We start from the raw sequence: 27660 nt of genomic DNA on the forward strand, positions 1-27660 counted from the left end.
CAGTCGCAATCATGCTCACAGTACTGGGAATTATTGTGAGATTAGAGGGAGCTGACCCCCACCCTACTGTGGGGGCACAGACCTATTTTTCACCAAATGCCTGTGGGTCCCAGAAGCTCAGCTGGCCACTGCAGGACAAGAGAGGACCACCCTGGAACGCAAAGGCCCAATTAGCACCCTTTGAGCTACCCCTACCTCCCCAGCCTCAGTGTGGTTATCTAGAAAAGGGAGATTATACCTCAAGGATGGGGTCATTAAATGAGATGGGGCAGAATCTTCTCCATTCCTGAGCCTCCCCTCTTCCTGGTAGCTCCTTCATTACACGGAAAGGGAAACCAAGGCCTGGAGAGGCTGGAGGACTACCCCCAAAATCACACAGCAAATTGAGGTCAGAGGTGGAAGTGGAGCCCAGTTCTGGGTCTCACACAGGGACAGAACTTCAGTTAACTCCATGGACCATTATGAGTTAAGCTGTACCTTGGCACCTGGTCCAGGCTGTGTGTGTGTGTGTGTGTGTGTGTGTGTGTGTGTGTGTGTGTGTTGCTGGTGGGGGGGTGCAGCGGACAGGGTGTCAGGGGAGCTGCTGCTGCCGCCTCCCTGGTATTTTTAGCCTCGAGAATGAGCTGAGCTCAGGGTTCTGAACAACCATCGGCAATGAGGGAGATGGGAAGGCCCCCGCCCCCCCCTCCTTACCACCGCCAGTCTGGATCCAGGTTTGGCAGGGGGCAGCCTGGAAAGGGGCAGAGACCCTAGGGAGTAGGAGCAGTAAGGCCCTGAGACCCTGCACCCCAGCACCCCCATCCAGGTCATCTTTCCAATGCCATCTTCCCATGGGATGCATCAGAACCCAGCCAACCTGGCAGGGATAGGCACCCCCATCTCACCCCCTGCTACCCTTGGCTTCCCCTGCTAGGAGCTCCAGGGCAGCTCTCTCCAGCGACCGCCAGGTCAGAGCTGCGAGGTTCCCATGACAACGGATGACAGCAGCAGAGGCTGCTGGCCACAGGGTCAGGGGTGAGGGGGGTGTGGGTGGCAGAGCAGAAGGGGGGGCTAGCACAAGGGTGGGGGAGGGGGCTAGAGTGAAGGACCCTGAAATTAAAGCTCCCTCCTGAGGCCTAACACCCCAGGAAAGGCCTAGAACTTTGATGCCAGAACGGACTCTATTGCACTGATTGGAGAAGTCAGGAACAGGAAGGGTTGGCTATGCATTTGGTCATGTGATCATGAAGCCAGCTAGAGGGCAGAGCTTGCATGGAAATCCTAGCCCCTTGCCTCCAAGCCCAGAACTCTGCTGCCTCTAGGATCTTGGGGGTAAGAGGTGGGGCCCAGACGTCCCTATATCTCCATCTCCAGGAAGTGAACAGGCTCTGAAGCCTTCCAACCAGCCTGGCTTGGATTCCCCACCCTGTAATGAGTGGTCAAGGCCCCCAGACCTACAGATCACTTCTTGTTTGGCTTAACCCCCCCCCTCCCCCCCGACTCTCTAGCACAGGATATGTTTTAGTTTCCTCAGAAGAGGACCTGACAAGGATCACAGCCTCCTGCTGACTCCGCACCCCAGCTGCAAGGGTGGAGAGATGGTTAGGAATGTGCCCCACACATCCAGGTTGACTAAAGAGATCACTTCAGACTTAAGTCCTTTCAAAGGCTGCCCAGGTTCCGGAACCATCACTGGCTTCCACTGTCCCCAAGACAAAATATAAACACTCATCCTGGAGCTCAGGGTCAACTTCCTCTGGTACGGTCTCCTCACTGCCGCTGAAGTTCCAGTCTCCAAGTCTCCTAGGTAAGCAGCATGGTTCTTTGAGGTTCAACTCCTCTCACAGTCTTCTGAGAAGCCTTCTTGGTTCTTCCCATCCATGCAGATCTTGTATTCACCAAGGGGTACAAGGCTTAAGATTTCACAGATTCTTTGTATGCAGGACTTCTCATCCCACGCCCCTAGCAGCTCTGGGAAGGGATGTTACTTGCTGATGTGCAAACTAAAGCCTGGAGAAGAGGCTTCTTAGAGAAAGTCATAGAGCCTGTGAGCATCAACTCAGTACCTGGCTGCAGACCCTTTTTTCTCTTGGGGTCCCCTCTTGGCAGCCCCCAGCCTGTGGCACTGCACTTGGGAACCTCAAACTCAGACCCAATAGTTTCTTCCCTCTGCTTGTTATACACAGAGGGCCAACCCATGTCTTCTACCTCCAACTCATCCATTTATTCGGCATTACTGAGCACCTAATAGGTGCCAGCAAGACAAGCCCTTCCTCCCTGGAGCTCACCTTCTAGCTGGGAAGACCAACAAGTGAACAAGAAGAGTTCACGCAGTATGGTTCCAGCAGGGCTGTGATGGGGGCACGTGCGGCAGTGGGTGCACAGAAGAGGCTTCTCCAGCCAGACTTGCAGAGTCAAGGCAGATTCCAACCACAGCCCTGCCTCCCTTAGGTCCCACCTGCCTGGGGAACTTTACTCCCATGTCTAACCTCAGTGACACTAGCTGCAGCCCCTAGAAGATATTTAAGTGGGTGACTAGCCGAGAAAGGCCAATACCCAGGTCCCCGGCCCCAGTGCTTTATCAACCAGCAATTCTTACTCTGGTATCTGTCCAGGATGCTCTCCATCCACCATCTCCACAGACTCCCCCAGGATGGGTAGAGGGGCTGGACAGCAGGCCCATTAGGCTGGAGCTGGCAGTCCCACTGCACTCCTCTTTGAGCTCCCCATCCCCCAGCTCTGCTCTCAGAACCCACAGGCCTGTGGGGCCAGCAGAACCAGCAGGAGGCAGGCAAGGGTTAAAGCCTCCCCCTCCCTAGGCTGCTGAGCCAAGCTGGGAACAGGAGAGAAAGAGGCCACAGGATTGCTGCTTGGTCCTCAGGGTTCCCGATGGCCACCAGGAAGGTAAGACAAAATAAGGGAACTCAGTTTCAGCAACCAAAATCCTTCCACCAGTTGGACTGGGGGCTGTGGGGGCCGCAGGAGGCAGGGCAAGCTCCTGATAGAGCCAGGTGCCCCTGCTGGGGTGGGGGGGGGTCAGAGCACTGGGCACCCTCGTGATGAAGCCGGCTGCGGGGCGATTAATCTCGTGAGGACTGTGCATCAGGCCCCCACTCCTCAGCCTCCCATGGTCAACCCCGCCTGCGCTGCCCCAGGAGTTAATCTCCGCTCCGGGGACTCCTCAGCTGCTGTCACGGCTGCATTAATTCTGAGGCAGAGGGAGGCAGAAGGAGGGAACACAGATGGGGGGGTGTGGATAGCCTCCTTGGGAAGGTTTCATGGTCAGCAGCTGGTGAGGAGGGGTCCCAAAGGATGGGGTCTGGGGCTCCTTCAAGGCCCTTCCTTGGATGAGGAGTTGCGGGGGGTGGGGGGCGGTCATCCATATTATCCCCCTTGGACCATCAGAACCCTTGCACCCCCAGCCTCTAGCCCTCGGCCACCAGCTGAGCCCCAAATGCAGTTTGCAGTTTTGACAGCAGATGTCTCTGCTATTATGATTTATCAAAATGCTTAAGGTAAATAATGCACACATATTTATAGGAAAGGAACTGGGTAGTAGAAAGTGGGAGGGATTACTGAATGGGGTCAGGGGACTTTGGGGCAGAGGACTCAGAGTACCGTCGCCTCTGTCCTCAGCTCTCCCCACTCAGACCCAATGCTTGATCCCAGCCTGGCCCTGGGGAAAGTGGGCAGGGGTGACATCAAGCGTGCCCAGCAGCCTGCCCAAGCCCAGTCTTCAGGAGGTCAGGGAGTGAATAGGCCTGTCTTGCTGGGCCCCCACCAGGCCTGGGAGGCAGCCACCTGAGGGAAGCGCTGAACCAGCCTCACACCTCAGCCACGTTTCCATGGCTTCACTGCATCCTGGCTCCCGAGGGCTCTGTCGCCTTATCAACGGCGGGCACTTCTCTGGCCCTCACCCTCGCAGTCACTCCCCCTGGACCCCAGCAGCTGCCTATGGATCCTCCTGCAGCAGAGCTAAAACTCAGCCACATGCGGTGCCCCCTCCTGGACAGGCCTCAGAGCTGGGTGAGGGGCTGGGAGAGTGGTGGGAAGTCACCATGGAGGCAGAAGCCCAAGTGGATTCAGGCTGCACCCACTTTGGGCCCCCCAAATACCCAAACCTTGTCATTCCAGGGGAGGGGGCAGTGTTCCTGGGCTACCCTCTCATCCCCCACCCTCACTCCACACAGTATTCTTTGTTTCCAAACCTTTCTGGGCTTAAGAACATTTGGTTAAAGAACTTTTATTAGGTTTTCTGATTTGAAAAGCAATATACATCTATTGCAACAAAAAAGAGTGAAAAAAACACAGAGTCAGAAAGTGCAGAAAAGTTTAAGGAAGTAATGCTTGACCCTAATCCCACATCTGGGCATGATCACAGGCAGCATGTGGGGTGGAGGGTGGGGGGGCTCCTTCCAGCCAAAGCCTGAAGCATAACCAGGTGTTTAAACGACAACTTCTGAAACCAGAGGAACCCAGCTGTGTTGACCTTGTGTGTTTTTCCACTTCTACCTCTCTGAACCTCAACTTTCTCATCCATAAAATGGACTGACTGATAAATGCCCTCCTCTTGGATTATTGTGAGGATTCAATGAGCTAGTAAGTGCAATGGATTGGTCCAATGCCTGGCCACAAGTTCTACGCATAGTGAGGCTGGGGATATCATTAGTACTTCTAACCAAGCATAGATCTGCAGAGTATGGATGTTCTATGGGGGCTAGGGAAAGGGGGCTCTTTCTAGTAAGTCTCTCCCACCTGTGAACAGCGCTCAGATTAGGGATGGAAATTTGCAAGAGGAAAAAATGCCCAGAAAGAGGAGATAATGTATTTATTCAGCCTACAGAAGGTTTTCTGGTGCTAATGCCACCCTCCCTGAACTGTAGACCACAGCCCGGAAGCCAGGTGATGTCACCTAGAGTGATCAGTACACTGGTGGGGGTGGTGCAGGGACACTACACTTGGCCTGCTGGGGTGAAAAAGGCTCTGGAGGACGTAGCACCTGAAGAGGAAGGCATCCATTAGAAGGGAGAATGCAACAGGAAACAAACCTGCATCAGAAGGCCAGCTACTAGCTGGCCCCCCAGAGTCCCCAAATTCAGCCGCCCCCTCCCAGCTCAGGCACTTTGCACCCAGGCCTGGAGCCCTGGAGGACCCCACTCTCCTCCCCCCGGGGCCCGCCCCATCTTCACGCCCTGCTGCCTGGAATCTGAAGCAGCCCTTGTTCTCTGGCAGGAGGGGAATTTAATGCCGCTGAGGGATGGCAGGTCGACAGGCGAAGAGAGATGAAAGTGTCCGCTTTGGCAGCCCGGTCGGTGGCCTCGGGGGGACCCTCTTGCAGCCCTTCCATCCTCCCCAGCCACTCTCTGCTCTGTGAGGCAAGAAGAGCCCTCAAGAGGCCCTCAGGGAAGATGTGGACCTCTGGGGATGGGACTCCCTGCAGGGCTGTGTGACCTTGGGGGGCAGCTGAGCCTCTCTGTGCCCATTACCTGCCGGCAGGGTGCCCGGGCCAAGGTCTGTATTATTAACATGCTGGTGGCTGCCTGTCCCTCCCCCACCTTAGCTGTTGTCAGCATTGCCTGTCAGCATAGGGCCACGGGTGGGCAGTGGGGGGCCCAGGCAGGCTGCACAATGACCTCCATCCATCCATCTCTGGCACCTGAGAGGGAGTGGGAGCTGGTGCTGCAATCAGGTCAGGCCTAAGCAGCCTTGACTGCAGCTGAGCCAAGTGGCCATCACTACGCCCTTTGTGACTGCACAGAGCTAAGTCGAATCTGAGAATAGAGGCTAAGGGCCCAAGTCAGAATCTATCCCCGGGGCCAACAGCCCCATGTCCCTGTTGGAAATACTGTGGGTCTTGGCACTGTGAAGTGAACTTGTTGCTTGGCAAAGCACCCTGCCAAGTGCCCTACCCCACCCCACAATCCCTGGCTATGTTGCCCTTCTTTCCTAGAAACAGAGAAGCAAGGGTGTTTGGACAAGGTCATGTAGCAAGGGCAAGCACGCACACACACACACACGCACACACACTGATATGTGGGGACCAAGAAGTGAAGAGGACCCATGTGTTCAGACTCCTAAGTCCCCTTTCCCTTCCATGGAGGCAACTGGTCCTCCCAAAGCATGCTGGTACAAGGGGCTAGAGGCCAGAAGCCCGAGTTCTAGTAAGACCCTTGCTACCATTGTCTCTGTGACTTGGGCAGATCATGCACTCTCACTGGGCTTCAGTTTCTCGTCAGTAAAATAGGTAGTAATCCTTATCCTGAGGATTTTCTGAAGCCAAAGAAGAAAACTTACTCAACAACTTGAAACCATTCTAGATTGAAGACAGCCTCCAACTAGCCTTGGACCAAAGGGCAATAACCATACAGAGAACCTAGCTCCTGGCCCACAATCACTTAGTACGTTACAAGAGCTGTGCTGCTTCCTTCTTCCTGCACAACATGACCGCAGCAAGCTCATAGCAGAGGGTCAAAGGTCCAGTCTGTAGTGCTGACAGGGCATGAGACAGGGGCCTCAGTGAGGGGATGGGGGGGTGGTTATAAGGGCACCGAGGGACTAGATCAGGCCAAACCCTGCTGCCGTGGAGGGGAGGGGGGTGCCTGGCAGGCGCTGGGCAGGCTGGGGTGAGGAGAGGCCTTTGGCGGCCGCAGAGAACAAAGAGGTTGGGGTTGCCAGGATATTTTGTGGAGCTGAAACTGGTGGTAGGGCCGGGAGAGGGGCTGTGGCAGCCGTGGGAACTGCGCCTGCTGCCCCCACACCAGCTCCCCCACTCAGACTGGGCCTCAGGGCCCGGCTGTGGGCAAGAGGGGCTGCCAGGGACACCGCTCTGTCCTCAGAGTTGCACGCCGTCAAGGCGGAGACCCAGGAAATCTTGTACACAAAGCCACACATGGCATATAGTGTCAGCATCACTGAGGGGATCACAGGTGCACACTGACACACAACGTCACGAGCACACGCCCAGGGTCATGCAAGCGGTGTCACAGGGTCACAGCACGGTCACAACCTGGCATCATACACTCACATAGAATCCCTGGTGTCAGTCTCGGGCCACACCCATGATGGTTACACAGACACAATGTCCCAAGCCACATAGAATCACCCAGTGTCTGTAACAGGGTCATGCATGCCATGCAATATCAGTGTTGCATATCCGATGTCACACACGGAATTGCCCAATGTCACACATCGAGCCGTACAACCTGGTATCACATTGGGTCTGCTACAGGATTGTACAGTGTCACAGGATTACACATGCAATGTCACAAAATACCCCAAAGTGTGGCTGCTGATGTCATACGTTCACCCATGGCCATATGAGATCTCACATAGCCTACCACACACTGTCACAGATCTATTTTCGTGTCACATGTATCCACATTATTGCACAAGGCCTCACATGGTTGTCAGGGCCTTGAAGTCTGTCTGTCTGTTTCTCTCTTTCACACACACACATACACTCACACACACGGTTACACGGAGTCTGGGTTTCTCTCTTTCCTCGGGTGTACCCCCAAATACCCCTGCCATCCAGGTAGAGGAAAGGAGAGCATGGGCTGAAGACTCCCAGGTCACCAGGAAGTCAGGCTCCCAACTGTAGCAGTGGGGAGCGGAGGGCACCCCTAGGGAAGGGAATTGGACATACAGCTCCACAGGGAGCCTCCCTCTAAGTACTTCCCTGTCAGCAGGAGAGCAGCAGGGGTGAGCCTGCAACAGAAGACACAGAGGTGCAAGATACAGGGAGAGACACGTGGAGACTCAGAGACATGGAAAGATGGTAAGACAGAGACAGAGAAGAGAGTCAGAAACCAATAGAGACCATCAAGATGGAGATTTGGAGACAGTGAGCCAGACAGAAATGGGCAGAGATGGGCAATGCTGGAGCAGGGCTTGGCCAGGGCTGGAGCCCGCGGGAAGGGGCAGCAGCTACCCCATGGCAGGGAGAAGTGGGAGGCAGGAGGTGAGGTGGCTAGGGCTTTAGGGAGGACCCACACCCTGGGCAGAAGGTGGGGGACATCTTGGTGAGATTTAGTTGAATAGCTTTAAAATAGCAACACCAGCTGCCATTTGACCGAGTGCTTAAGATGAGCCAGGCCCTTCCCTAGAGTGATCTCATTTCAACCTCAGGCAACTTTATGGAGGGGAGATGATTATTGTCCCCGTTTCCCAGATGAGGTAACTGAGGTCTCATCATGCGTTTGCGTTCAGCCCACAGCCATCCCCACCCCTGCCTATGCCTCCAACAGACAGAGGGGCTGGCCCACCATTTCCACAAGTAGAGCACAAAGGCCCAAGTTGGAAGAGGTGGAAGAGGTGAGGGGCTTCAAGCTTAGGGCTTCTCTGTGTTGAGGGGTAGGTCCAGGAGCCATGGCTGGGCTGTGGGTTGGCACACTAAAAGGTACAGCCTGGCTGAGTCACAGCACCCCCCTCGGGGCTGGCACTGGAGCCGTCCACCCCACACCTGTAGGCATGCCAATGAGGGCTGGCCGAGGCCATCTGCGGCCTGTGTACTGCCAGCAGCAGGGCGGGGGCAGGCGGGGGCGTCCTGCCTGGGTGCCCCCTGCTGGCCAGGCTTCCCACCCTGATGCCCCCAAGGAGGACCCTCCCCACCCACTTGAGGATCTGGAGGTGTTGCAGTTTGCCTCCTGCAGGGGATGAGGGTGCTCCTGGCTACAACACCTCCCCCTACTCCCCGCTGGACGCCCCCCTTCGGCAGAGCCGCCTGGAGAGATCACAGGCAGCCACATGAAAGGGAATTTTTCCCAGGCAGAGCTGGAGTTGAAAGCTGCCTCCTACCACCCCCGCCTGCCCCTGCTGTGCCAGGCCAGGCTGCTGAGCTCCTGGTGCTCTAAGGGAGCTTGTGACACTGGGAAGGGGTTGGGGGTCAGAGCCCCCACCCAATATGAGCTGCTTTTTCTCTTCCCAGGAACAATAGCAGAGGCAGCTCATCTCGCCCAGCTCGCTGCCCACTCAGCTTCAGAAGTTGCCCCTTCCCTCGTCCTGAAAGCCCTCACCCACCTGAAGCGAGGCCCCGACATTGTCAGGAAGTCCTTCCTCAAGTCTAGCCTCCATCTCAGCCAGGCTCAAAGCAGCTGGGTGGGAAGAAGGCCTCCACGTCAGGTGGATGATAGGTCTCATCCTGCAGGGCGGCCTCTGTGATATGCAGGGGTGGGGGCCATGCAGCTGTCACTCCTTCCTGTTCAGGCTGCCTTGGCGTAGACCATGTGGCTATGTGGTGATTTCCCCAGACATCTGGCCTCTGAGGTCGCGGACAACCTTGCGCCAACACATTTTCTGGGGGTGGAGAAAGTCGTACAAGAACCAAAGCCAAGGATCCCCCCAGGCCCCAGTCCAGCAGCCAGCCCTCAGGCCTGAAGAGGGGTATGTGGGGGTAGGGAGGTTTCTGCATGCATTCTGGGCACAGCCAGGTCCCCACAAACCTGGGCTAAACCTGCTCCCTGGGGTGTCACCGCAGCGGTTGGGGGAGCAGTAGACCCCTGCAAGAAAGAAACCGAACAGGCAACTTGGGCCCTTCCTCCAGTACTGCGGGCTGCTCTGCACTGATCAGGCCCCGACAACCTTAGGTAAATAGAGATGGTGGCCCCAAGTGAGTGAAGGTCCCCGGAGGTCCGGGTTCTGAGGCAGGGGGGTACAACCGGGCAGATGAGATGTTCCAGTACCAGTCACTTTAACAGCACTTTCACCACCTCAGCCAGGCCGGCTGCTCCTGCTTGACCCCCTTCAGGTACCACAGGGCCTCAGTACCCAAGAGATCCCCACTCTAAATGTCCCCAAGCCATCCTTCTTTCTTTTCAAGGTGGGTCCAGACAACCCCTGCCCACCAACAGCCCCCAAGCCAGCCCCCCAAACCGGAGAGCAAGAAGCCATCGGTGCTTCGTGACACAAACATGCATTCGTTTTATTCACAAAACAGCCTGGTTTCCTAAAACAATACAAACAGCATGTTCATCAGCAGGAAGCTGGCCGTGGGCAAGGGGGCCCCCCAGGCACCCACACCCACCAGCAAGGGGCCACGCAAAGAAGCCCTTTCTTCTGTTGCCATCAGCGAGGCCAGAAAAAAAGGACTTATTTTCTCTAAGGGAAGTAGCCAGGATCGGAAATATTGAGACACGGGCTCCCCAGATCTCAATGGATAAAGGAACAGAACTTTCATTTTTGCAAAATCATCATCGTCGGGGTAGGGGGGATCCCATTCTGGGTACCGCGAGTGCAGCATGGCTGGCCTGGGCCCAGGGGTGGGTGGGCTGCTCCCTCCCCCTCTGTGAGCTCCTCGCCGCAGCTCTGCACTCTGCACGTGTGGATGGATAGAGGGGCTTCTCGACGCGGCGCCATCCACATTCTCTTTATAAACGTGAGTGGATTCTCCAGGCAAACTATGCACTATTTCATGGTCGGAAAGAATCAAAGGAAGTTTAAATGAGGGTGGAGTTAAACTGTGCTAAATTACAGTAGTGCTTATTAGTAACTAGATTTCAAAAGGTTACAGAAAATTTACATTCTCTACACAAAAACTGCATCTCCTGCACAGACAACATCGACATCGACACAGGAAGGAAACTGATTGTCCATTCTTTGCCCAGGAAGTCTCGGTACTTTATAGATTCGTCTCTACCTCTTTTTTGTTGTTGTTCTTCCGAAAAAGCAGTTAAAATTTTTTTCCTTTTTCTTTTTATACTAGGGACGTGGAGATGTTAAAACGACAACAAAAAATATATATATAAAAACAGGAATGAAATCTGTGAGAGAATATTTTTGGTTCTAAAGACGGGTGCATCCGTTTGTCTTCGCCCGAATCCCTTGCCGGAGACCACACGAGCAGTGACATTGCACGGAGAGGGCAGCTTTGGGTTCCCGCCGCCGTCACTGAAACCACCGGAAGGCGGCTCCCGTCGGAAGCATCACCTTCTGGCGGGGGCGGGAGACAAAAACAAGGAGAGAGTTCAGTCAGGGTCCGGCGGGGCCTGATGCAAAGACGCTCCCCCGTGGACGGCCTCATGGCGGAGGGACGGGCATGGAGTAAAGGCAGCCACCCCGTGGAGTTCCTGCCATCCTGACCAGGCCAGAGAAGAAGCCTTGACCCGCTGGGCCGCTGGAGGGCCCGGAGCACCCTGAGGCCCCCTGAGCCACTGTGTCCAGGAACCCTCCTTCCAAACAGGAAGACCCATTCCCCTGGTCCAGAGGCTACAAGCGCCGAGTGGCTGTGGTGCATCTGGGGCTGTGTGCATGTTTCTGTCGAGGGAGCATGTAAGCATACGGATGTGTGTCTCAAGCGATGCCACGGTGTGTAGTGTGTCCGGAGGTGTGGTGGGGAGGAAGGGGATTTGCTGTACACCTACAGTAAGACTGGGTACTGGGCAGGGCCGTGTGTGCGCTTGTGCGCGCATGTGTGTGTCTACACTAGATGAGAGGTGAGTGCCTCTGTGTGCATAGAGGTGTATTCTCTGGGCAGGAGAGCAGATATATGAGGTTTGGGGCTTGGGGGTGGGGAGTAGCCATGGCTGGGATGCCATTATTGTTTTCCAACCATTCTGAACATTTGCGTCCAGCCCACTCATAGAGGGGCGGGGCCAGGGCCAGGACAGCAGGCTGAAAAGATGCTTTTGTACCCAGGCCTGGCACCACAGCTAGGCTGCCACGGCTGGGGGCACAGGGACAAGCTCTGCCACGAGGGTGGAGAGAAAGAAAGCAGCTTGGGAACCCTTCTGCCTGCTCTAAGCCGATCATCCCATGGTGGACAGGCCTTGCCTATACCCCAAGATCACAGCAACCCCCTCACTCTAGGCCCGTAGGACCCGTGGCGATTACCTGTGTAGCCAGACTGACCTTGGGGCCCCAAGAAACCCCAAATCTGTCAACTGGATGTCTAGACGCAGGGTTCTTCCAGGCCTTAGAGCAGGGCAGTGAGCACTGGGGCCGCTCTATCCTTGGGTGGCCTTAGGGGAAAGGCCAGGCTCTGAAGGGGCAAGTGAAGGGCTTACCCCTCAAAGCCACATGGTCCACAGGAGAGAACCCCTCAAGTGGGACACGGAAGAGCCCCCAGCATCCTAGGTTATGGACTGGAAACGTTAGAATATGTCTGAAAGTCAGCAACTTAGGACCTATATGGGAACATCAGTAGCTGGCCCAAAACTCCAGGAGGGGGTTCAGGATCCCCGGGCCTGGCTGGGAAGTGCTAGGCCCCCTCCTGGAACTTTATGCTGGCCTTGCAAACTACAACCTAATGAGATCTCAGGATGTGGCTCTGACTTTTTTGGGCAGTGAACTGGTGTCTGGGAGCCTGCTCTAGAACCCGAGAGCCCAGGGACTGGCTGAGCAGCCCCCACTCGCCCAGGTAGGAAAAGCGGGTTTGGGGGGCTGGGGGGTGGGTTTGGACTGCCAGACAGACACAAGAGCCCACACACCTCCCTCTAAGGCGCCGTTACCTCCAGAGCAGCGGAAGGCTTCTTTTTGAGTTCCTCACATTTTCTGAATTTGCAAATCTGATGGCCAGTCTTTCGGTTCCTACAACTGCTGCACTGCTCGCAGTTGATGCGCCGTCGGCAGGGCGCGCACATGCCGCAGCGTTTCCGCTTCTTCTTGCCCGAGCTGATGGCCGAGGCCAGCTCTCCCTGCATGGGGTACTCGGCAAGGCCGGCCATGTGCAGCGCACTCTCGGCCAGGAACACGCCCGCCGGGGTCATGATGAAGAGGCCCGGGTTGATGGGGAAGGCGCCCAGGTAGGGGAAGTCGGACTGGCCATTGAGGGCTTCGGCGCCCGCCACGGCCTCCATATCGGGCAGGCCAGCACCCGCCTCGCTCATCAGCGGAAGGTGCTCCTGCACCACGCGCTTCAGCATCTCCGTGGACTGCGCGAATTGCTGCAGCGTCAGCTGTCCCTCGGCTGCCAGCTCCGTGGCCCGCTCTGCCTTGCTCAGCAGGCTGGCCACAGCACCACTTTTGTGCTTTGAGGTAGGGTTGCTTTTGTCCACAGCCATGGCTGCCGCCAGGTCATGCCCATTGGCCAACAGGGAGGCGGCAGCCGCAGCGGCAGCAGCCTTTTCAGCAGACTCACTGCCCATCATGCTGCCACCACCGCCGCTGCCACCACTGCCTCCAAAGGAAGAGTAGTGGGAGAGAGGGCGGGAGCGGCGCAGACTCTTGTTGAGGGGTTCGCTGATGATGCCGCTCTTGTTCCGACGTTCTGGGGGTGGTGCATCATCCGCCACCGAGGCTGGGGTGGCAGTGGCCACCGCCGCGCTCTTGTCAGCCACTCCTGCCTTGGGGCCGCTGCTCCCGCTGCCATTGCTGTTGCTGCTGCTGCTGCCACCGCTGTCCTGGGGGCTACTGCCGAGGCTCGACATGGTGGGGCCGAGGCCCAGAGCCCGCTGCTGGGGGGGGCCTGCCAACTGCGGGGGGTCCACAGACGAGCACCGGGCCCTGCTGCCCACAACAGAGATGGCTGGGGGGCCCTGCTGCTCAGGGCAGGCACATGGTCAGGTGTCCACGTGGAAGGATCTTCACTCTATCGGGACAAAAGAGTATAGGGTCAGGGCAGCAGTAAACACTTCCTTTCCCAACGTCACCACCACTACCAACAACTGTACCCCCATGTAGTAACAACCACAAGCCCCACTGGGCATTTATTTAAGTGCCAGACCCAACATGGTTAGGTATTTTTTATTTGTACTACTTCAGTTCAGACTCACAAGCACCCTTTGAAGTAGTGGCTAGGAATACTCCGTTTTACATAAGGTTTAGAACTGAGCAGGGATCTACAGTTAATGAGCGTCATGGTGGAAGCCCAGCCTGAATCCGTACAGCCTAGATCTGCAGCCACTTCTTCCTGGGCTGGGGTAGTAGGGAAGAGCTAGAGATGTTTATGAACCTCAGATGGTTACAGAGTCACCTTCTGCTTCCTCATCTTCCTTCTGTGACCCATCTACAAAGAGGGGTTGGAACAGCCTCTGCAAAGCTTGAACGTACAGACCAGAAATCTGGGAAGCTGCTCCTAGGCCCTCATTTGGCAACTCCTAATACATACTGATTATCTATCTCAACGCTCTGACAAGTCCTGCAGGGAAAGTAAAGTGACTCTAACAGGGGTTACCAAATAGCGCACAGGATCCTTATTTCAAGGAGCATGTATCCTCTTGCTAGAGGGCAGGCAGCACTGTGCCAGAGGACAATCCTTCTCCTGTAAGAATGTGGGGACACACTGTGTACATATCGAACACACGATTCCTCCTCACTCTCAAACCACAGTCATCATTACCTCAGACCCCACTCTTGTCTCTACTCAGGCCTCCCTGCTGTGCTCCAGCCTGGCTCCCAGATGGGTCTGGGATGAGGTCCCAGTGAGAGCTCAGAGCTGGGGTAGGCTGTGGGCAGGAAGGGCCTCTGGCTGGTGCAGGCTGGGACGAGTGGGTGCGACCCTCCAGGGAGCAGAGCCTGTTCTTGGGCCACATCCATATTTCAGAGGTGTCCCTTTCTAGGACAGAGCCTGCTCTGCTTAGGCCCCAGGGCTAAGGCTTACGAACGAGCAGCTAGGCTCCTTGGGTCTGGGAGGAACTGTCCAGAAGGAATGGAGCGGCCGTTTCCTCATCAGCCCTGGCTCTCTCGCATCCCTTCCCTGCCTGCCTGCCTGCCGTGGCCCAGCAACCCCTGGGAGAAGGGCGGGAGGAGAGGGCCCAGCCTGAGCAGCTGGCGGCTCAAGGGGGAGGCGCACATCTGGCTGGGCCTGTCCTGCCCTAGGATTGGGGCCGGCACACATACATCTTTGTCCCCAGGCAACCCCACCATCCCCCAGTCACAGGACTCAGCCGGTCCTGGTCCCGGGAGGTCATCTAGTCCAACCCTCTGCACTTACACAGGGGGAAATTGAGGCCCTGAGCAGACAGGGCTGCTAAGGAGTGGCCACAAGGAGGAGTGCGTATAGGAAAGGGAAAAAAGCTCTGGCTCCTGAGTGAGTCGAAAATGGCAGGCGTCAGCAGACAGCCAGACGCTCCCTGCCTCTCCCCAGAGAGCACTGGCCCACGAACGCTCCTTCCTAGTGAAGGTAGATGGGTGGTAAGGAAGAGCTGGGCAAGCTGGCACATTCTACCAGGACAAACCCAGGAGGGCCTGGCAAGGTGTCCAGGCTGGGCTGGGGGTACCACAGAGATCAGAGTTGTAGTAAGAGGAAGGGGATGATGTATGCCCAAGGATAGCTGTGCTCTGTCCCACCTCCTGAGGGCTAAACCCAGGCTGGCTCCTCAGGCCCCCCCTCAGAAATCAGTACCCCTCTGGGCATCAGTGACACCTGGCTAGGTGCTGGAGACCAGGGCCAGTGAGATCAGGGCTAGAGACTGTCACCCCAAATTAACTGCCCCTGCCCATCTGAGCTCAACTACCCTGCTCCGGAGCAAGCTCCAGCAGCCCCAGACATGGTGAGGGGAGAAGACAGAAGAAGGTAGGAGCCCTTGGGTTGGAGAGGTGGGGAGGGGAGCAGTCTGCGCCCTAGCCCCCCTGTGTGTCCCCGCCTCTGCGGCCTGCTGGCTGGTGGCAGAAATCGATAGCTGCATTAACGCTGCTCTTGCTCTACTCCCTCCCTCCCTCCTCCCAGCTTCAGGATCTGGCTCTGTGTACAGGGCGGGCAGGTCAATTAGAAGTCAGCTCCCTCCAACACGGGCCTGCGTTCAGGGCTGGTGCTCTGGCTGAGTCTCTCTGCTTTTGTCTCCATCCTGAGTCTCGTGGTAGGGACAAAACCTCATGTTCTGTTCATCTCTGGCCCTTTCTCTGAATTTCTCTGATCTTTCATTTTTCTGTCCTTCCTCAGGGATTACCCTCTCCCAGCCCCCCATGTCCTGGGACATGCTGAGCTATGGAGCAGACGACGTGATATGTCATCAAACAGGTGCTGCAGGCAGAACACTGATGTGTCAGCCACAGAAACTGAAGGTGGGGAGTACAGAAGGGGGACTGGCACACAGGTAATTCTGTCCCCAAACCCTGGAGTGGGTAGATACCAACATCTAGTTAGTCCCCAAGGCCTGGTCCCTAAGCTTGTTCCAAATCTGCCCCTATACCTGGCTCATCTTCTCCTTTAGACCCTGGGAAAAGCTGATGCCCTGGTCCCAGTGGACCAATGACCACAGGGCTTGTTTGCCCTACTCACGGAAGGGGAGGACTTAAGACCTTCTCCCAGGCCCTAGTCCTTTACTGCAAGGCACACGGCAACCCCCTCCCAGGCTACGAAGGGCCTGGCAGTGCCCAGGCAGCAGGGGAGGAGCTGGGGCTGCGTTGAAGCGGAGCGGGAATGAGCGGGAGGGAAAGCTGGCGGGCAGGCGGGCGGCGGCGGGCGCATCCATCATCGGCCCTGCCAGGAACGCATCCAGCCCCCAAAAAGAAATACTGCGCCTGAGGAGGGACAACAAAGGGCTCCGTTTCATCAGCAATGCGGAGCCAGCGCCCCGCCGCCCCGCCAGCCGCGGTCAGCCCACAAAGGACCCCTTTGTCCATGCAGGAGCCGGGCCGGCCGGGAGCTGGGATCAGGGGCTGACGGGTGGGGACAGAGCCCAGAGGGAGGGGGATGAGGGGGTGCGGGGGGGTAACCCGTCATGGAGAGCTGGGGGGCAGAGGAGGACATGGGGGCAGAAGAACAGAGACAGGTGCTACGGGAGGATCATGAGACAGACAACTTGAGGGGCGGGTCAGAGAAAGGGGGACTTGGAGAGGACAGGGCAAAGGGTCAAGGTTAGAAAACAGAGCTTCATGGGAAGCAGAAAATGGATGGACCTGGGCTCAGAGAGATCCAAGGCTCTTAGCCCAGCTTTGAAAAGACTTGAGGGTCTGACAGACACAGAAACAGCCCTGAGGGAGAGAATCCTACACTCGAGGACCTGAGGACCAAGAGAAAGCAGTTGGATATGCCCACAGCTCTGAAAGGGAGGCAGGGGGTGGGTGGTCCCCAGCCCACTCTGGCCCAGGGCCCAGGGAAGCAGAGATAGATAGGAAGGAGGGCTGAGGGTCAATGGGTTCTTGGCCTCAGGGCCTGGCCTTGTGGCCCAACCTCCTATGGGCTCTGGCTTACTGGCAAAACTGGGAAGAGAGGAAGTCAAAGCTGGGACCACTCTCCTGCCACTGGGACCGCCCCCTGCCTCTACTCTCAGGCCCTAGCCAGCACCAGAAGACAGAGACCCACCCCACTTCAACTAGCTCCCAGCAACAAGTGACACCCAGGGTCTCTTAACTAACTCTATCAGGTAGCATTTATTGAGCACCTACTGTGTACCAGTCCCTGCACTCTTATGCTTTACATGTCTGCTCTCCTTCCTTGACTCCTCCCAGAAGTCAGCGGCCAGCAAAACAGAAATAATTAATTTGAGAGATGAAGAAATTGAGGCTCAAAGAGGTTCAAGCTGTCAGGCCAAGGTCAAGCAGCTGGTACCCAGGACCGTTAGAATTTGAACCCAGAACCTAAGTGTTAGTCACCCTGCTCTGGGATTACCTTTACTCTCTACCTGTGCAACTGACAAAGTAGCCCAGGGCAAGGTGACCCAGCAATCCCAAGGCCGCCCCCACCCTCCAGGGCTGTTACCATGCCTGTCACCTCTACGTGGTTGTGGGGATGAGTTGTCACAGACCCCAGTGTCGTGTCTTCACCTGGGGGGCTTGGAGATGCCCAGGCAGGAACCTGGAATCCTGGGCTACTGACCTCATAATGCCAGCTGGCAATGAAGTCACCAGAGGTGATGGTAATGCCCTCCCTCCACCCTGAGCCCCAGGTGAGCCAGGATTCATCCCCAGCAGGGTTCTGTCCTGAGGCCTTTGGGCCAGACCGCAATGGGGGAAGGGGCACTGGGGGGGAGGCATGACGCTGTCTACACAGAGACATGCACACATCCCACTACCATTTACCCAAAAGCGGCCCCATGCCCTGTGGTACTGGGGAAACAGTGCAGGATACAGACCCAGCACGGCCCTGGAGGAGTACACAGGAGCTTGGCCAGTGGTCACATGAACCAATATGAAATGAGAGCAGGAAGGCAACCAAGTGGAGCACTGGAGGCCTTTCTGGAGGATGGGACTGCTAGCCTGTGAGCTAAAGACAAGGGGAGGTTACCAAAGGAGACATGAGCCGGAAAACAGTTCTTAAGAAAAGGGGAAGAAGGGTCCCTGGCTCGTCGGTAGAGCATGCGGTACAGCATGTGACTCTTGATCTCAGGGTCGTGAGTTTGATCCCCCTGTTGGGGGGTAGAGTTTGCTTCAAAAAAAAAAAAAAAAGAAATAAGGAAGAGGGTGCGAGGTATGGTCGGGGGGTTGGCCGAGTCCCAACTGGGCAGGGCGCTGAGGCCAAGGGTAGGATTTTTTTTTAACAGCTTTACTGAGGTATAGTTTCTTTCTTTCTTTCCTTTTTTTTTTTTTTTTTAAGTGTATTTATTTTGAGAGAGAGAGACCGAAAGACAGAGAGAAAGAGAGGGAGAGAATCCCAAGAAGGCTCCGATCTGTTAGCATGGAACCTGACTTGGGACTCGAACCATTGAACTGTGAGATCATGACCTGAGCTGAAATCAAGATCTGGATGCTCAACCGACTGAGCCACCCAGGTGCCCCGCATAGTTTATAAACAATAAAATTCACCCATTTATTAGTGTACAATTCAATGATTTTTAATAAATTTACAGAGTTATGCCACCACCACCACTGCCAAGGGCAAAGTCTGAGGGCAAGGCGCCAATCCTCTCTTGCTCCTTTGCTGGCTAGAATAGACTCCCAGCCGTCCTACCTGCTGACAGAAGGCTTCTTGGAGGAGGCTGCATTCCAGAGGGGCCTTCAGGACCCGGAGGCACCGGCCCAGTAGGGCCCACCATTCCGCCATCGTCTGGACAGGCCAGCTTTGCAGACCTGCACACTCTGGCTCTTCACATTCTTCCCCACACTTCCATGTGCACTCCTGACATCCCTGCTACACCCTCTTCATGTCCCCTCCACCAACTTTGGAGCTGGTCTTCTTGGCCTCCAGGGGAGGTGAGATGGACAGACAGACTGATGGTGGGCAAAGCAGTGGTGGTGAAGAGAACAGACCACAGGCTATGGTGGTTGAACTTAGATGAGCTGAGCAAGCCAGGTTGGGGGGGTGGGGGGGGGCGGGATTGGGGGTGGCATCTCTGATTTCCATGATTCAGCCTAGGGAGTTTCCAGAGGGGAAAAAAAGCCCCACTCGGGCCCAAGAAGATGCACATGGAGACAGTGGTCTTGGAGGCTGGGAGAAATGCAGCCCTCGCTAGAGAGCACAGGGCACCCATCCAGCTATAGGTGAACACATATTCGAGCACACACTAACCACTGCTAACACCCAGCAGATGGCCTGGGGTAGAACATGCCCTCAGTACTACTAGAATTTCCTCAGGACTAATAACCCCCCAAGACCAACTACCAAAGACAGCAGGGGGCTACAGTTCTGTTTCCCTGACTCCGCACCCCTGACCCTCTTAGACCCCTTCACCTAGGGCAAGCACAAACCCCATTACCTGAAGAATGAAACATGCTAAAGAAGACCCCAGGAGTACACGGTACTCTACTCTCCTTTACAGAGCTCTCAAAAAACAGCGGGAGGAGGGGGTCAGCCCATTTCATGGACAGGTACACTGAGGCCCCAGGCAGGCAGTGTACCCTGAACTGCAGCTCTAGGGAGTGATCTGGGACACTTCAGATAAAGACAAAGCCTCCCTTACCAGGTACCTCTGTCAGGCCAGGTTCCCTCCCTAGAAGAGCAAAAGGATCAGAAGAGTCCTTCCTCTCTGTGTGACCTTGGCATAAGGCCTCTGAGTCTGTTTCTCTGTCTATCACATGGAACCAGGAGGGTAATAGCTAATATGTTAAGGAAGGAGGACTTCCTGTGTGCCAGACACTGTATTCCTTGTCTCACTGAATCTTCCTACACACCTTCTGAAGGAAGATGATTATTGCCCCATTTAGAGCGGGCAGTTCAGTAAAGAGTTGTGATGTAGAGAATGCAATGCCCTCTCCATTTGGGACCCTCTGGATCTAGACTAACGTTTCCCAAAGTAATGACCAAGCTGACACCGACCTGGGATCAGAGCCCACCTACTCACTCACTCAGGATCTCCCTCCCGCTGGGTAAGCCGAGGAAGGCTAGCTCAACATAAGTGGGCCAAGGAATTAGAGGAGGGGGATCTATCTTTCCAGGGTTTGTGTGTGGGGAGCAAGGGTGTTAACAGGACCATGTAGGGGACGAGAGTCCTAAAGTCTAGGTTTCTGGCTCCATCCTGTCTCTTCCTGTTGACTTGACCAAACCTCTCGCCTACACTGAGCCTCAGTTTCCCATCTGTAAAATGGAGAATGGATCTTACTCCTCACCCCAAACTGTAAAAAGTCACTATCCCTGAGGGGCCCACGAGGAAAAAGGTAGAGAGACACAGACAAAAGACTCTAGATAGTGACCCCCTCCCATCCTCTAAATCCCAGAGAACTTGAATCTGCCTGTGATGTGATTTGCAGATAGGGAAACTAAAGACTGGAGAGAAGGGTTTTGAATAGGTCATAGGGTTGAGAAAAAGCCCCACATATAAGACCTATTTGGGAGAGGAGCATCTAGCTCCTTCCCAGTCCTATCTCCCCAGAAGACGTAATAGCAGACCCTAATAACGCACACTCACTCTACCAGGTACTGTGCTAAGCATTTTACACACATTTTCTCACTGAATTCTTTCTGTAACTCTTTAACTAGTATTGTCACCCATTTACAGGGTGAGACTCAGGGAAGTAAAGTCACCTGCCTAAGGTCACAAGGTCAATAAGTGGCAAAGCCAGGATTTGGAAACCAGGTCTGTGTGACCCCAAGGCCTGGCTCTCCAACACTGGCCAAGGGCTCTGAGGGACATGGAAGGAGGGATTATGGCTGGAGGATGAGGTCCAGTTCAGCCCAGCCTAGGGGAACCCCCTAGGTTTCCCATGGGTTCTGGGGGATGGCTCTCAGGCTCTGGGCAAACATGTGAAGGCACTGTTGCAGAGAACTCTGCAGCTGTACCCTAAGGCCCAGGAAAAGACAGGGGAAGGGGCTGCGGGTGGGCCGGACGGGCCAGGCTAGGCCAGAGCTCCGGGCATTCCGGCGGCCTCCGCAGGAAGCAGAATGGGACGGAAACCGGCTCCTGCCTCCTCCCCCAGAATCCTGTGGGCAGCCCAGCCGGGCCGCACAGAGGCCCTCTTTGTGCCTGCCCCAACCCGCCACCCGCGGCTGGCCCAGGGTTTTGAGTTTCCTGGGGGGTGGGGGCCCTGTCACTGCTAAACCTCCAGCTACCTCCCCCTCTCAAGGGTGGTCACAGCAGTCCACAGCTGGCGGAGGAAGTGAGTGGATCGCCAGGACTACCCCAGAGACTCTGGGGGGCCTGGAGTCTGCCCACATCTCATTCCCCCAACACTTACACACCCTAACTGGGGGCTGGTGGTGGCCAGGGACCCAGAAACAGAACCTGAGAGGCCATCCCACCCGAGACCGCCCTCTCTGCCAGAAGCCACCAAGTTCACCATGTGAACCTGGGACCCGCCCCCGTCACACTCCATTTTGGTGTTCTTGGGCCCAGGTTGGTCTACATAAAGAGGCTGACCAGGCTGGTAGGACAGTCCATCTGTCAACTACCATTTCCCACTCTCCAGGGGCTCCCTCGACACACAGAGCACATCAAGGGGGAGGCCTCAAGCTCACTTCAGCATTTCAGGGACAAATGCCTCCTGGGTGGTATAAATGTGCTCAAGGAACACTGGGCCCCAGGGAGTGAGCTCTGGCTGGAGTGCGTATCGTGAAGAGCAGCACTATGGACCAGGATATCTGCATGTATCCACCTGGGAGGTGTGTCAGTTGCTGCGTGTGCCGTGCGCATGAGTGTGTGTGTCTGGGGACTCCGGGTGTGCCCAGGTGTGAGTGCACAGACTCAAGATGTCACTCTGTGGGTGTGAACACTGATGTGTACATGAGGCTTATAAACCAGTGCAGGTGAATGTCTGTGACCGTGTTACCTCCTTGTGTGTACAAGTAGAGTGTGTGTTATCTACATCTGTGGATGTGAGCATACGCTTCAGTGTGCATGTGTGTACAGTATAGTGGTTTACGTGGCGGGTAGATGTTTGTGGGTTCTTCTGGCCCACGAGTGTCAACACACTGCCGCCGTGTGTATACCAGTGTGTTTGTGTGCATGTGCACACACGGAATTGTATCAGGGCCTCTAGGGGTTCTGAGATGTGAATGTGGGGCCTGACTGGAATGGGGATGGTGCAGACAGGAACTGGTGCCAGGTGCTGGGGCCCCTATGGAAACAGGAAGCTACGCACAGGTGTGCTTGAGCTTTGGTGGGGGTTGGGTTCCACCCACGTTCAGTTTGTCCCCCTGAGAAACCAACCCAGGGTTCCACTAGCCGAAAGCCTGTCCCAGTCACGAGGGAGGCACCTTCCTTGCCTGTTGTTCAAGACTTAACAGCTCTGACCAGCGTCTTACCCAGCCTGCCTGGCCCGAGCGTGGAAAAAACTGGAAAACAAAAGCCCCCAGACCGCAGGCCCTCCCTGCAGAGGCGTGGGGGAGGCAGGCATGAGGCAGGAGGCTGAGGAGGAAGGAGGGAGGTGTCGCCGCAGCCCCGGAACACAAAAATAATGAGGCGAGAGGGGCCATGGGGCCGAGCCGGCTGGTTCCGGAGTCGCTATCTGACCTTGACAGATGCCACAGCTGGGCGCCTGGAGAGGAGCCGCCGCCACGGTGCTGCAGAACAGCCCCCACCCCCGCCACCTCCCCCAGGCCAGGTCGATGGATGTCCAGGCAGGCCCAGCCACAACAGGCAGCCACTGCACCCGGTGGGAGAAGGAAGGCCTCAGAGTGCATCCCAGTTAGGGGGTGGGGGTGGAAGGTATGAAGGCAAGGGAGTGGGGGCAGGGCACTGTAGGCCACGGGAGGCAGCTATGTGGTCTCCTGAGGGCACCCTGGCCCTCAGGTGTGGCTATGTGTGTGAGAAACACAGAGCATGCTATTGTGCTTGTGTAGCTGTGAGTCTGAGTGGAGGGGAAGCAGAGTGTGACTGTGTGTGTGACAGAGACAAAGATCATACTTGTGTGTGTCCTTGGGGTCACACAAGGCTGGAGAGTGGGGCTAATGTCTCTGAAATGGGTGTGGCCAAATCACTCAGGGGTGGGCACTGATCCCTCCTCTGTCCCTGTCCAGAGCCACAGCTATCCTGGAGCCATGGTACAAGCCATGCTGGGGCTAAAGGAGGGAAGGAGGACAAAGAGAGCCACAGGCCCCACCACCACCAAGTTCTGTCACATGCACATGGAGCAGAGTTACCCCTGCGGCCCTCTCTGCCTCACCTCTTTCCCACTGTGGTGGGGACTTTAAGCATCGGTGATGGACACCCGGCTGGGCACCACCACTCTGGGGACACCAGTGAGGGGCTGGGGTGTGAGCTGCAAGAAGGGATGCTGGGCTGGAGGCGGATTAACAATTCCGAGCACTGGCTGCATAATTAAAAAATCATTACAGGCGGGCGGGCAGAGCTGAGTGTGAGCTCACGCTCAGAGCAGGCGGGGACACTGCCATGGCGCTCCCCCTCCCACTGCCTCCCCGAGGAAAAATCCCACCTGCTAATATAATTATGGAAAAACACAAGCACAGAAATTTGGTTTCAGCAAACAACGTGCCTGAGTGCCCAGGGCCTGCCTGGCCCTCAGCACAGTGAGCAGGCTGGTCACCCGTGCCCAGAGCTCATGGCAGTGAGGCAGGCCCTGCTGGGTCCATACTCCAGACCCTGACCTCCACCCTCCCAGAGCTCACAAGAGAGGGAAGTAGGGGATATAAAGCCTAGTTCCTCAAATCTCGAATCAGGAGAAGATTGGTCAGTCCTGATAATTTACAAACAGGGAAACTAAGGCTAAGGAATCTGCATTAGGTCACTGTGTTCCTGACAAAGCTGAGGGGAAGAGGTGGGTTCCGCTGCAACACTTCAGGAGCTCAATACCCCGCCCTACCCCTTGCCCTGCATCTCCCAGCTTCCCTCTCATCAGCCACCCCCCCCCCCCCTCCACACACCCCACCTCCAGCTCCGGCTCCGGCTCCTTCCACTCTTGCTGTGCTGAGCAGAGCGGCTCTGCCTGAAACTGAATGGCACTGTCCAACCATGTGCCCCAGCACCGACGGAAGCCTTCCCTCGCCTGTACCCCACTGTGGGGGCGTGGGGAGCCCCAGCCTCCCAGTTCAGGGACAGGGCGTCCTGGGCTCGTCTGGGTTAAGCCAGGCGAGCCGAGCTGGCTCCCGCCCCGAGAAACGCGGCCAGCTCTGGGGCACAGGCCCCAGAACGGCAGGAACAGCCGCCATCACCTCGGGCCTGGAGCGGGCAGCGCGGGGAGGGGAGCCGGGCCTAATTAGTCGGCCTGGGACCCGGCCGGGCGCCGGGGCGGCAGACGCAGCAGCCAGAGCCGCGCAGGCACGTCCGCGGCCGGCCGGGAGGCGGCGGGGAGCCGGGAGGACGCGGCGCCCTGAGACGCTGTGGGACAGGCGGCCTGGGAAGGACCGGGCCAAGGAGATTCCGCACCGAGCAGGCCTGCCTCCCCTCATTCCTCGGTGCCACCAGGCGCAGCAATTAGAGGCTTTCAAAGTTTGTCCTTAATTGGTTTCATTTTTGCCTCATAAATGATTCATGGCCCCAGAGGTCTGCGAGGCAGGGGGAGTGGCAGGGGAAATTTGGGGAGGCTTTTGCCTGGAGCCAGGCCCCCTACCTGAGGCTGGGGAGGGTATGACAGGGGCTGGGGAAGCCTTGGGCAGGTGGGATCCTCCAGAAAAAATAAAAACCTAGGCCCTCTCCTTAGGGCACTAATTAGAAACTGTAACTCCTTCTCTGCAGACGAGAGCTCTGTGTCCAGGCCCAAAGCCACTGCAGCCGCTGGGGCCCCGAGAGCGTGAATAATAATGTAATGATAACACAACAGTGTCAACAATAATAATAACCATGGCGGAACACTTAAAGAGGCATGGAGCTAAGAACACATGCATTATTTCTTGTAACCACTCCCCCATCCCCAAGCTCTACCAGGCAGAAGTACCAAGATCCCCATTTCACAGATGAAGAAACTGAGGCTTGGAGAGATTAAGATCTGCCCTCTGACACTCTGCTGCCAGAACTCCTCACTCCCCACTCTCGGGAGCACAGGGCTTAAGCCTGGATACTGGGAACACTGCCTGCCAAGTGGATCAGGAGCTGCAGGCCCCAGGGAAGTCAGGGAAGGTACTGAGGCCCACACAAGGTCCCCAGGAGGGCACCAGCAGCCCCACACCCACCTGGGCCAGGTTAGCTCTGCCCCTCAAAAGGCTGTGTTCACCTTGGCTGAGCAACGTCCTCACAGAGCCTTAATTTGTCTGCCTACAAAATAGGAAAACAGCCCTATCCTATTTAGAGGTAACTCTGTGCTAGGCATGGGATACAGAGAGATGCCATGGACCCCACCCTCAAGGAGCTCCCAGTCTAGGGTGCTATATATGGCACCTATGGACAGATACACTCACAGGAGTGTTTAACAGTCTGTGCAGAGAGCCCTGAACACTCAGCCAATGGTCTAACGAGCTGGAAGGCAGTACCATAGAGCTTCGTGGAGAGAAGGTGGGTTGAAGAAGCTTCTCCCTTCTGACTCTATACCCAGCTTACACAGGATGCTCAGGGAATAGGTATGGCCTGCTTAAACCCAAGCCTCCAAGTCAGACCTTGAAGAAATTCAGTACAGACCACATCAGAGTGCTGTGGGATGCAAAGTGCCCAGCTCAGCCTGTCCATGATGGTCACTTTTATTCTGAACAACTATCAGGTGAGGCCTACACAATTAACTGCAGGTCCCATTTGGGTCGTGGGAACGTCCTGAGGGAACGTGCTAAACAAATCTGGGAGTGATGCTGTACGGAATGACTCCCCCTAGAGGGCCCCAGGGCTCTGGGCTGCAAGCTGTTGGCCCCTGGGTGCCCCACAAGTATCACCTCCTCTTGTGTCCTCCAGTTCTTCGGTCCAACCACATGCACCAGATTCCCTTCCAAAACCCTGTGGGCTTTCTCAGGCCCTGGCACCAGCACAGTCCCACTGGCTCCCTGTTCTCCCACCCGGCCTGGTGCCAAGGCCAGACACCTCAAGTGATTCTACCACCTTGTGCCTCACCACAGCACTCTGAGTGGCCTACGTGATCATCCCATTTAACAGATGAGGAAAGTATCTCAGAAAAGCTGAGGAACCTGCCCAAGCCACACAGCTTGGAAGAATGCAGGTCCAAACCTCTTGAAAGCCCAAGTTCCTCACCTTGCTGACCTCCTGCAAGTCAGTATCCCTGACCTGTCCTAACGGTCCATTTGGCTCTCATTCTCCTATTTTATAGATGGCTACCTCTTGCCCCAGCCCTCACCCTTCCATAGTCTGGACAAAGACTTTACTGAGCCCACACTCCTCTAGACACTAGAACTTGGTCAGGGGCCCTTGCCAAGAGGTACTAGAAATGGGGTCTCTATGTACCAAAGGGAGCCCTCGGGCATGAGGCTCCTGCCTCAGCCAGCTAGGTCATCTTGAGGATTAGGTAGGGTGGTGGAGGAAGCCCCTACATGCACACACAGGGCAACATACATGTCTGATAGTGGGGTCAGGGCAGGAGACACAACAGGACCAGGGGAGCCAGGGTTGGGGGCTGGCCACGTTCTCTGGCCCTCTCCTTAGGGAACAGAGTCAACTTTAAGGCCCCTGTCACTTGGAACTTGGAAGGGGGCTGCCCGTGGAAGTATTCCTCCCCTGGGAAGAAGCCTAAGCTTTATACACCCCCTAAGCCATCCTGCTGGAGGACAGAGCTTAAAAGATGGGCAAGTCACATCCTCTCTGGGCCTCAGTTACTCCATCTGCACAATGGATCTATAATGTCCCTTGAACCCTTTAGAAAAGCCTTTGGGTATAGGTTTAGAGGTTTTGAGAAAAGAGATTTAATTTTTTTTTTTAACGTTTTATTTCTTTTTGAGACAGAGAGAGACAGAGCATGAATGGGGGAGGGGCAGAGAGAGAGGGAGACACAGAATCGGAAGCAGGCTCCAGGCTCTGAGCCATCAGCCCAGAGCCCGACGCGGGGCTCAAACTCACGGACCGCGAGATCATGACCTGAGCTGAAGTCGGACGCTTAACGGACTGAGCCACCCAGGCGCCCCTTGAGAAAAGAGATTTATAAGAAGTGGACAAAACATTCAGCTGTCTATGCTGGCTATGGACACTTGAGACACTGGGATTGGTATACAGAAGCTTGACAATGGCTTGTTGAACATGCTAACAAGTGGTGGAGTTCTCAGGATGCCCAAGTTCATCTAGCACGTCCAGTCAACACACACTTTCCAGGTGCCAACACTGGGTGAGGATACTAGTCTGCCTCTTCCTCCTCACTGTGCTTCTGCCTGCACCAGGACTGCCCAATCAGGTCACTGGGGTCCCTCTCCCCAGCCTGCCCAGGAAGCTGCACGTCTCAGGCGGGTCAGCACTGACGTCAGTAGGACTGGCTGGGCGTGGAGCCTGCCACCTCCGGAACCACCAATTAATTAACTTTTTCAAATTAATTTCCCAAGCAAAATTCCATAATTACATCTATCTGCATCAGCCTGAACTGGGCAGGCAAGAGGACCCCGCAATGAGATCGAACGTG

General features: G+C 56.0%; 1 protein-coding gene across 4 annotated transcripts in view; it reads right to left on the minus strand.

The window, feature by feature from the left end:
• Positions 1–9873: 9873 nt before the first annotated feature.
• Positions 9874–27660, minus strand: part of CXXC5 (CXXC finger protein 5) — a 35315-nt gene continuing 17528 nt past the window's right edge. For 2 of the 4 annotated variants that reach the window (XM_060636001.3, XM_060636002.3), the window contains exons 2-3: positions 12423–13501; positions 9874–10905 (exon numbers count right to left, since the gene is read on the minus strand). In XM_060636001.3, the coding sequence (XP_060491984.1) occupies positions 10861–10905; positions 12423–13340 (963 nt within the window). In that variant the 5' untranslated portion in view covers positions 13341–13501 and the 3' untranslated portion in view covers positions 9874–10860. Of the gene's footprint in view, positions 10906–12401; positions 13502–17566; positions 17645–27660 lie in introns of those variants that run through there. The other 2 variants (XM_060636003.3, XM_060636004.3) reach the window with 2 other exon arrangements.

This window comes from Panthera onca, chromosome A1 (assembly GCF_046562875.1).
Source record: "Panthera onca isolate mPanOnc1 chromosome A1, mPanOnc1 haplotype 2, whole genome shotgun sequence".
NCBI lineage: Eukaryota > Metazoa > Chordata > Mammalia > Carnivora > Felidae > Panthera > Panthera onca.